Raw genomic sequence first — 10,458 nt, 5'->3', positions numbered from 1 at the left:
GAATACAAATTTTCGAAAGAAGAATTCAATGTCGATTTACGAACACAAGAGAGAAAATTATTGTGCCTGAACGTGGACCCCCCCATTGGCATTATGTTACTTTGTAAAGGCATCTAACTGAGGAGTCCTTCATATTAGTCTTACTCATTCCTATGAGGATCATGTTGCTTAACATAGATTTTATGTCAACATACATTTTATGTCATATAACTATGACGCAATGTGTTTTAATCATGAAACACAAAACTTAGCCTAAATGAGGTTGTCAGATGAAATCCTTTCATGTCAAATTAGATAGCTTAATCTTTGATGTGTAGCGGTTTTTGCTTCTGGCATAATACGTAGATGAAGATCCATTCAGCAGCCACAACTATTGACAACTTGTCTGATGATAGGGAGGCCCGCACACAAATTCTATAACAATGACCATTTTGAAAGGCTGGATTTTCTTACATCTATTCTTAATTTTGTATAGCTTTTCTTGTCCTTGTAGTACAAAGTAAGGTTTGCATGTCTTGACAATTTTACTCTTCCTAGAGCAATTTTGCCCCATAGTTTAGCATTAAATTGACAGTGATGAGGGAGATACATCAAACTGCCGGGTACAGGCAACATCGCCCGAAAGATATGTCAATCACGTCAGCAATGGATGTGCAGCGGCATTCCTGGGGCAAACGCCCCCAACTTTCCAATATCGTCAACGCAATATTTGTTCACTTGCTTCTGTCACACATCTCGGAGCCGCTAAAAAACGGAGCATGGATACGAGAGAGATCCGGTTCGGCACTCGTCGGCCGCCGAAGCACAAAATGGCGGCCTCAGATATATTTATAGATAGGTGCTGCAACTGAAAACGAAATCTCGTTATAGGGACAGCCGGCTCGGATGTTGCGGCTGAAGTCACGTCCAAGGTTGTAGTTTGGGTCGGGTGTTGATCTCCGCTTATCTAAGATAACAGTGGCTACTGTATTGTTATTGTTTTAAAAAAGAGTGTGTTTGAAACTGTGTATGTGCCTATCTGAATATCTTTATTTATACCTCTTACTTCGAACCAGTACAGAAGTACAGTTGTTGACATTTTATCCAAACACACAGCTTTGAATGTTCTAATGATAGTCATATATCAAGTTCAAATGCAGAATATCGTGGATGAAATTTACATGTCAAGACTGTTATGATATTGTTTACTTGTCTGTATGGTTAACGAACGGTCTGTGGAGCTTATTAAACATTGTCAGTGTTCTAATTCGATGATCAAGTACGACTCTGGAAATGCAATGAATTATGCCTTAGCATGTTTAACTGTTAATGTATTCACAAATAGAGCTTGCACCGATCGACACATACCACCTACTAAATAAATCATCATGACAGAAAATATCTGGTGGTCTGACTTGTTCCCACACGACACCACATAGTCCACATTACAGGCTGCATGCAGCTAAAGCCGGCCGTCACCCGCTGGGACAGGCTAGCGCAATGCAGTCCCAAATCTGCAGGTCAACAATAGTTTTACAGAAGTCAATAGCTAATGTATACGTGGTGATAAAACGGTTCTGAGGCACGTCTAATGGGTTAAGGGTGACGTGACTGTCAACGTTGGCGGTAACATAAGCTGTCTTGTTTGTCAGCTCAAGTCACACATAGCCAATGTGGGCCTCCCTGCCTTCTCCAGACCATGGTTAGGACTAGTGGGAGTTGGTCTGCGTGCAATGCAGATCCAAAACTGCAGGTCAACAAAAGGTTTTACAGAAGTCAATAGCTGATGTGGACATGGTGATAAAACGGTTCTAAGGCACGTTTAATGGGTTAAGGGTGACATGGCTGTCAACGTTGGTGGTAAAAGAAACTGTCTTGTTTGTCAGCTCCAGTCACGCATATCCAGCGTGAGCCTGCCTGTCTTCTCCAGACCATGGTTGGGACACTAGGCCTTCAGCAGTGTTTGGAAGCTGAATAGGCTGAATACTAGTACTATAGGCCTAAACTTATCATAGTGATCATATGAGCTGACTGAAGTTACATTTGAATGATTCTATGCTACCCCAAACCATTGTGAACCTTGGTCGGTATAGTCGTGGGAAGGTCCCGAATGTGTGTCAGGGGCTTTGAATAACGAAAACGAAACGTGAGATCCTGCCGAGAGTATCTCAAGGTCGTACAGGGTACTATTATTGCAATCTAATTGAATCGAAACATACGGCTACGGACATCATTAGAACTGTCCTTTCTATGATCAAGAAAGACAGAAAGGAGCTTTTTTAAAGAGGTCCCCAAAGCCCATCCTTATCTCCCCACGTTTACAGACAAAAGGAAAACTACCCTCCTCTTAACATCACAAAACCCACTTATTATCGAGAAGGTGGTATCATTCGTCTTTTACTGTCTCCGAAAAAGAAGTCAAACCCAATAGTTAAGTTTGTTTGTTTTCATTTGTGTAGTTTATTTGAATTTATCATTAGATTTATTAGTTTACTACTGTATACTGTTTACCATTGTTTGTCTGTCACTTTTTGTCACTTGCAATTAGCCCTCTGGCAAGAACTTGCAATAAACTTTCTACGATAAAACATTGAATCTGTTACTTTCAAACCAATTGTTTGTAAAATTTCATTTTCTTCTAAGAATACAGATTTTTTTATATCAACGTTCATGGTGTCTCTTAGTTTAACGGTTTGCTTTCGTTGACTTAGCAACGTTCCTCACATTTTTTATACTTCTCATTACATGTATGTATGTATTACATATTGCACATTTTCTGCTCAGTAATCTAGGCATTATATATTACACCAGTGTATTTAACTTGATAAGGTAAATGTATTCGCAACCCTTGCCTGGCGTATACTTCATACATTTCGCAGCTTTGCTTTTGCACTTAATCCAAAAGAATAGCAATCCACAACAGACCAACCTGCTTGAACAGACTGAATCGAGCAGGCTGAGTTTTGCGTGGGACAGTAGCGATCTTCCTTGGGTAGGGAGAGTCCCTCTGGTGGTCTTTAATTTACTTCTCTCTCGCCCACTCAGGATCAAACACCAGAGGGTAGAACTGACCCTCCACTTTGCAGTCCTTCGGAAAAAAAGACAAAAATTAGAGTATAGCTAAAGATACAAGCCAACGTCATCTAGAGTCAAACCCAATGGTAGTATGCAAGCCCAATGGCTGTATATGAGCCCAGTATAGTAATGGATGTTATCAAATCATTGCAGCCTTAACTTACATTAGAAAATTGCTTTAAAAATGCAGATAGGACAAAACTTTAACTCATCTTCCAAAAATGTCTGACTTGACCAAGACACCACAATGGCAGGGATATGCTTATACACATTCCCATTGCAAAAGTGATGGATATTTCTTCCACTGCCAAAGTTTGGCCAAAATCTGTATGGCTCAAGGGAAAGGAAAACTCGTCGTGCCTGTCAAAGATGAACGTATTTGGCAAGAATCCCAGGACGTTGGATTTGACAACAGTATTAAATCACTACAAAGATGCCAGACTGAGTACGTCCATTCTGACCGTCGTTCGTCTCCTGAGACCGTCATTAAGTTGTTGTCACAGGCACTCCGTGCAGCTCAAGCTAATAAACTATGCCTAATTGACCAAGTGGGGACCATGTTTGACGTACGCACGATCAGCAGCAGATGTGACTGTTAATCCCAAAAGAGTGGTGAATAGAAAAAGTCTTCGGTTTACTCTCATTTCATTTACTGTGGTCGCCATCTAAGTCGTCTTGTGGTTGTGCAAACTTCAGAAAGTGGTCAAATAGATTGAAACATTTGCAGTAGAGCACAATAGGAGGTCCAATGTGTCTCCTCTTTCAATTTTTCCACTTATTTGGCTGAGTTTCTCTTATTAGTCCCTCCCGACGTATTCCTTGGGTAACTGAAAAAGAGTATAAAATTGGCCAAATATGCTGGAGAATTTGTCAAAGGGGTTAGCCGACACCTGCGAGCCAACTTACTACACTGGCAAAATGTTCAGCCAATTTGTCTTCTTTTGTTTTTACTTTTTTTTTCACCAGAAACCAAGAGAGTTCGGTAAAGTTTACTTGAGGCCACAATAGTTTATAGTGTGCTCCATAATATACCTAAATACTGCCACAACGTAGACATGTAACTGTCTATAATTATAGTTAGAGAAGTACGTGTCTATGATTATAGTTAGAGAAGTACGTGTTTTATTGTCAAATCAAATTTGTAACTTTAGATATTTGTAGTTTCAGTGTAAAATGCCGTAAGGAGTTCTGTGGGAAAATATTGAATAGGACTTGACAAGGTGAAGATACTGGATTCTGAACAGGATTGTGAAAGACTGATCATGAAATATGTCATTTACATCAGGGCCCATCAACCCTCTCTCAACCGAGACGGGGGCTGATACCAACCTCAAACCACCTTTGACCCATTGCTGACGTCACACTTCCGGTATGAATGTGTGTCATATATAGGCTTTGGGTCATTTAGACTTGATAAGGATCAGAGGACTGACCGAAAGCTTGTTGGTAAGCGCTTTATTTTCGTGTATGGATATAAAGTCTCAATTTGTAACATATAAAGTTACCCTCTTGATGAGGTTAGTCCCCTCCAGTAGCGGCTCGTCAGTGTTTGAAAGGATTCCGTCCGCGAAGTAGTTTACCACTGTGGCTCGGCGGGGGTTGTCAGTCCTGGGGTGGGAGAAGGTAAAGTCTTTTTTTTTCTATTTGCTTTTGGACAGACCAGGATAATGTGGCACTGCACTGCACTGTAACTTATATTAACGATGTCACATACACAGTATAGACAGAAGGTAAAGGCAATCCATTACCTCCCCGACCGAAGTCAGGTACCCATTTTTACACCTGGGTGAAGTGAGGAAGGTCGTGTAAAGTGCCTTTCCCAAGGGCACTACGTCGGGGCACGGCGGGTATCGAACTCTGGAACTCCGAGCCGAACGCGCTACCAGTTAATTGCGCCACGTTCAACGCCACTTTAAGTCTGGGTCTGGGGATCACCAACTCTTCCCTTATCCATTCGTTTACACAAGCCGCCAATCAATTTCAGTGGGATGAAGATTTGTAGGGCGTAGGATCTGGTAATTTCTTACCCATCCTAACCTAATTTCTATACCAACTTCGTGGTGCCGAATGAAAAGTAACATTTGAGAAATTGGCCAGAGCATGTCACAATAGAAATGATATAAGAGATAAGCAAAGACCGTACAGAAACTTCTTGATGCTAAAAGAACAGAACATAGTAACGTAATGAAAGGAAACCTGTACTGAAGACTGTAAGGCCTAAAACAAATGAAATTGCAAATATAAATGTAAATGTAAATTTTGGTACCCAACAATAGGAATGATTAATGACGAGGATGATAGCATACCTGTTGTTGTAAGACCCGTGCACGGTCAGAGGATGGTGGAAGCTGGCCTCGCCCTTCTTCAGTAGCGATGGAACCGGTTTAAAGTCAGCCACTTCATCCTCTGTTAGTATGGTCTGCAATTGGAATGCAAAAGAGGAAGGTGTCTTAACTCATCCGTAAATAGTTTGGTTAGTCAATATGTGCTGGGCCATTGGCTGCTGTTACAAAACCAAAGGATTCTATCTACTGAAATTGATTGTTATTGTATGACCTTGATGGATTCCATGTCCTTGAAGTTGAAGTCTGTGACCGGAAGTGGCTTCCCGTCCCGGTGCCACCTGTAGAAATGTGACGTCACAATTAATTTTGGATTCACATCTTTCTTATTTTAATTTTTATTTTAGTACACTTTTTTTCGAGTTCAAATGGCCGGCTAAAGAGAAAGAAACAAAAATGTCCGAGAACAGATTTAGAAAAACAAATCTACTGCGAAGGATGATTTGGGACTGTTCTTTTTTTTTCAGTTGACAACATACGTTTGTCTGGCTGGTAAGTGTTCTGATGGCTTCCTTTTACAACAACTGTGACCTATTCACGACAATGCCAAAACGCGGACCGTGGCAGGCCTGTTCATCTAGTCACGCCACCCAACCTGTGCGATCCGGGGATGAAGTGCAGGCCACCATTTTCCAGCGTCTGATCATCAAGCGCGATGTGCACCTGTAAAATACAAAACCAAGTCTGCTTAGACTAGGTAGAGACAGAAATTTCAATGTCGAACTTTGTTTCTTCGAAGAATAGCAAATGCAAAAGGGTTATGAGCTGAGTTTGACTACAGTTGACCCCAAAAGCCAGTCGTAATGAGGTGGGGGAAAATTTTGCACAGCAGCGACGTACAGACACTTACACTTAGTTTTCATCGATATCACGTATGCACATGTGTCTATCTATCCAGGATGTAAGTAATTGTACAATCGGTTTCTATAAGTATATGTACTTGTAATCATCTATGTATGGTTCTGTGTGGAAAGAAGAAATGTAATAGATACCGTCAGGTGCATCATGGGCTTTGTCCTGGTCCAGTACGAGTAGTCTTGATGCCTGCAGAAAATTACAGTAGTCGTCAAACAGTCTCTTATATTTTTGAACTACTGTGTCATAAATATAGAATACAACACGGTGTATTCCGTATCACCCGAGGTGTCAGCCCGACCGCGGGAAGGATCGCCCGACGGCCGAAGGCCTTCGATTTACTCGAAAGAAGCCTGTGTGATACAACTTTAGAACCCGTGTAATACGGAAAGTTATCACACGGTCCGGATCGGAACACCGGTAGCGAACGTTTTCGCGTCACAGGTATGACATAATGCAATTTACACAATTACTCAAGCCACTGGATATGATTTTGGAAATGGCTAGATGTTTCAGATAACATCCGTTATATTTTGTCAGTGACACTGATGAGATCTTGTATAAGGGCAGATTTTTCTAAATCCTAACTATGATTCTATATGCAAAAGAATTGAAACAAAAATAATATTCATTTGCTTGAGTAATTGCTAATTTGTGTATCTAACTACCTAAATGTCTAACCTTCATCGCATGATGCCATTCATCATCATCATCATCATCATCATCATCATCATCATTGGTCGACGTGATCACACACATGTTCGCACATGTTTACACACGACGGGGTTATACAGGGTTATACTGCCCCTTACGGGGTGACATATACCCTTTCGCTGGCTAATTACAAGACTCCCGTCCGGGTGAATGATGTAAATCACCGTGTGGCTGATACGGATGCCATTAGTTTAAAAGATTTGGGGAATAATACAGTGGAGTGTTAAAGCATGCGTGGCCAGCCCTTGCCCCCTTACCACGCCACCACGCCGCCATGTCTGGCAGGTTTAGCGAACATCTGGTCGTGCCAGAGGCGGACAGGCCGCAACTTCTCCTGGTCCAACAACTGTGAGGACGGAACCTGCAACACCAGGTGCGTGGGATAGATGTACAATATCACTCACTCACTCACTCATAATATCGTAACGCGTAAATTGAATTAACGTGTATAGTATTGCAAACTTGTAGAAATATAAACTTTTTCATAGTTTTGATTCTCAAAGGAATAATATTCAAGATAAATGGATTTATGAACTATTTCATATTTTGAAAACGTTGCGATCAAACAGAACTCCAGTTAGAAGCTCTGAGGAATATGTCTGTCTAACAGGCATCGAAACGTCAGCTAAGGTGAGATTAACCACCCTGATTAACTGGTTGTGTAAGTAAGTAAGTAAGCAAGTAATTATAAGCACCCAGACTACTCCTTCATCCAACTATAAGAAGAAGCGTGACCTCCTTATCAGGGGCAGAAAAAAATCAAACAGTAAATTACGCTAATTGCAGGCAGGAAGACCAGGTCGTGGAACAGCCGTGTGAGTCGCCACTGCCCGAGCCCGTGCATCAGCACGTTGTTGCTGTCCCCACTCTGGTTGCTGTGGTGTTCGTACAGCATGGCGTGCCCGGGGTGCTGTTTAGACGGGTCCTGTGGGCAAACGGACATACAGATTTGAAGGGATTTGATGCTACAGACAGATTAAAGAGCCGCTACTGCCCGAGCCCGTGCATCAGCACGTTGTTGCTGTCCCCACTCTGGTTACTATGGTGTTCGTACAGCATGGCGTGCCCGGGGTGCTGTTTAGAGGGGTCCTGTAGGCCAAACGGACACACATTTCACAAAGTCAATATCCTAGACTCAGAACTCGATTTCTTTGCGCAAGGCGTGAAGGAGGCAGTGTGCATCAGAGCCCACCTCAGCGGAGACGGGGGGCGACATGGATTTTATGATACTTATGCAAAAGTGGTTTGTTCCTGACGTCACTGTTGGAAATAGAAGGGTTATTCATTCTGCGAACAAGGTCGATGGAGTTCGTCTAAAATTTAGAGTATCAAACATTTAAATCCAATCCACTCTCTACAACTAGATAAAATGGAAATTTACTTCGGACATTTCGTGTGACATAAATCACTGCTACCTGTTACTTCTTACCTTAGGACTGCATCCTAGTTTCCACTTCCTTTGTCGTAGGCTCACGTACAAAAACATGAGATGATAAAAGATTAATAAACTCACAATGAAGTATTCATAATCCTTCAGGATCCTGTCGCACTGCTCCTCCGTAAGGACCCGGATGTTGCTGACGTAGCCGCGCTGGAAGAACTCGGCAACTTTCTCCTGACTCAGGAAGTTCTTCGCCCAGTCTCCGGCTGACTGGGGTGTGGAAAGGGGAACAGGATTAGGAATAATTAAAATAAAAAGGTTTATAATGTTATGTTTATTTGCAAAATCATGCCCGAAGGCTAATTGCACAAGGAATAAGAGAAGTAATCAGGGTGGTACATAAAACTAGTGTCTAATCATCAATGATACAATGAATACTATTATTGGGTTTGGCTTTTTCTTCGAGGGCAGTGGTTAATGAACTGCCCCACTTTCTGTATGATGCATGTATGTATGCATGCATGTATGTATGTAAGGCTATCCATAGCTGGCAAAATGTCCGAAGACACTGCCTGCAGTGCGAACCTCACTAGAACCGTTTATTGACATTCTTAATTCAGGGGTCACCAAACAGACGTTGGTTGGCTGATACCCCCTCACATTAGGCGAAAATCGATCGGACGACGAGTCTGCCAGCTCGAAATTACGAGTAGGCATGACCCTGCTGCCGACGAAGAAATGACAGTGTCCCCCCCCCCCCCTTCCCGTCAGGGTCATGCCTCCTCGTAATCTAGAGCTCGCAGACTCGTCGTCCGATCGATTTTCGCCTAATGTGAGGGGGGTATGAAGAAGTTCTTTGCCTTGTCGCAGGCTGGCTAAAAGGTAGAAAAATTACTCACTGATAAACAAATACATACAAAGAAAAGCTCGCACAGACATGCATTAGTACTTGGTCAATATTGTTATGTTATCATTGTCACTCGTAGTTGATAAAAGAGAATAAAATCTTTGGTTGCTGTGCAAAGACTAAAAGAATAAATCGTGTCGATCTGTTAACTGTTATATCTAACTCGGTAGTCAATGAGCAAGTTCTGAGAACAAAGATTAATTACGTCCAATAACTTATAATTTTCCCCCTTCGTCTTTGACAGACTACCTGTCACTGTTATTCAAAGAAAAGTTCAGATTTTACATTGAATGTTTGAAATTCCTATCCATCATACAACATGACAGACGACACGAGCCGAATTATCGTGGTTTGTATGTATAAGGTTATTCTGGGTCATCTTATTAGGCAACAGGTGTTTCCACATGATCGCGCGAGTTAATACCCTCTTTCCACTAGGACGGCGCTCTCGCCACGCTCTCTCTGCGAACTAAAATTTGACATATAGCTCAAAAACTGTATAGAAAAGAAATGAATTTCTTTTACACTTTGTGTGTTTTGATGTCCTCTCAGTCACACTTTTATATGCTGTATTATATAGTAGGCATCCTTCCATCTTTCCAGATGATGGTAGCGCTCTGTATCAGGTCACGGTGGTTGACAGCGTCTACTGTGGCTCTGTAGACCGATCCTGGCATGGCAGTCGCGGCCACAGTTTGGACATATGAAGGCAGAGGGGTACCCCTGTTGCGGTTTCTCTTTACGTTTGCGTCTCCTTGACTCAAGATGCTCTGTACGTCTTTCCTGGCCCTTTGCAAGACCATCCTTGACCGTGTGACGCCATCTGTTGCGGTCTGCTGCAATCTGTTCCCAGCTAGCTGGGTCAATGTCAGTTAGCTTCAGATCACGCTTACAGACATCTCTAAAGCGCAGTGCCGGTCGTCCTACTGGCCGTTTTCCTGTCGCTAGTTCACCAAACAGGATGTCCTTCGGGATGCGTCCATCTTTCATTCGGGATACGTGTCCCAGCCAGCGTAGACGTCGCTGACAGAGGAGAAGATGGATGCTCAGGGAGCAGGAGCGTTCCAGAACAGTGGTGTTGGGTACTCTGTCCCTCCAAGAAATCCCAAGAATGCGCCTTAAGCAACGAAGATGGAAGCTTTCCAGGGCGTTTTCCTGTTTGGCATATGTAGTCCAGGTCTCGCTACCATACAGAAGCGTACTGA

The 10,458-nt window shown here is 42.5% G+C and overlaps 1 protein-coding gene across 1 annotated transcript in view; it reads right to left on the bottom strand.

Annotated features, from left to right (window-relative positions):
- Window positions 1-2,066: 2,066 nt before the first annotated feature.
- LOC118415589 overlaps window positions 2,067-10,458 on the bottom strand; it is a 23,490-nt gene continuing 15,098 nt past the window's right edge. Inside the window, exons 3-11 of the mRNA XM_035820285.1 lie at window positions 8,479-8,616; window positions 7,741-7,890; window positions 7,223-7,326; window positions 6,389-6,440; window positions 5,992-6,059; window positions 5,611-5,677; window positions 5,361-5,473; window positions 4,560-4,662; window positions 2,067-3,067 (exon numbers count right to left, since the gene is read on the bottom strand). Coding sequence (XP_035676178.1) covers window positions 3,002-3,067; window positions 4,560-4,662; window positions 5,361-5,473; window positions 5,611-5,677; window positions 5,992-6,059; window positions 6,389-6,440; window positions 7,223-7,326; window positions 7,741-7,890; window positions 8,479-8,616 — 861 coding nt within the window. The 3' untranslated portion in view covers window positions 2,067-3,001. The remainder of the gene's footprint in view (window positions 3,068-4,559; window positions 4,663-5,360; window positions 5,474-5,610; window positions 5,678-5,991; window positions 6,060-6,388; window positions 6,441-7,222; window positions 7,327-7,740; window positions 7,891-8,478; window positions 8,617-10,458) is intronic.

The sequence above is a fragment of the Branchiostoma floridae genome, chromosome 5 (assembly GCF_000003815.2).
Source record: "Branchiostoma floridae strain S238N-H82 chromosome 5, Bfl_VNyyK, whole genome shotgun sequence".
NCBI lineage: Eukaryota > Metazoa > Chordata > Leptocardii > Amphioxiformes > Branchiostomatidae > Branchiostoma > Branchiostoma floridae.
Note: the sequence above shows the minus strand (reverse complement) of the source record. Positions and strands in the feature narration are given on the sequence as shown.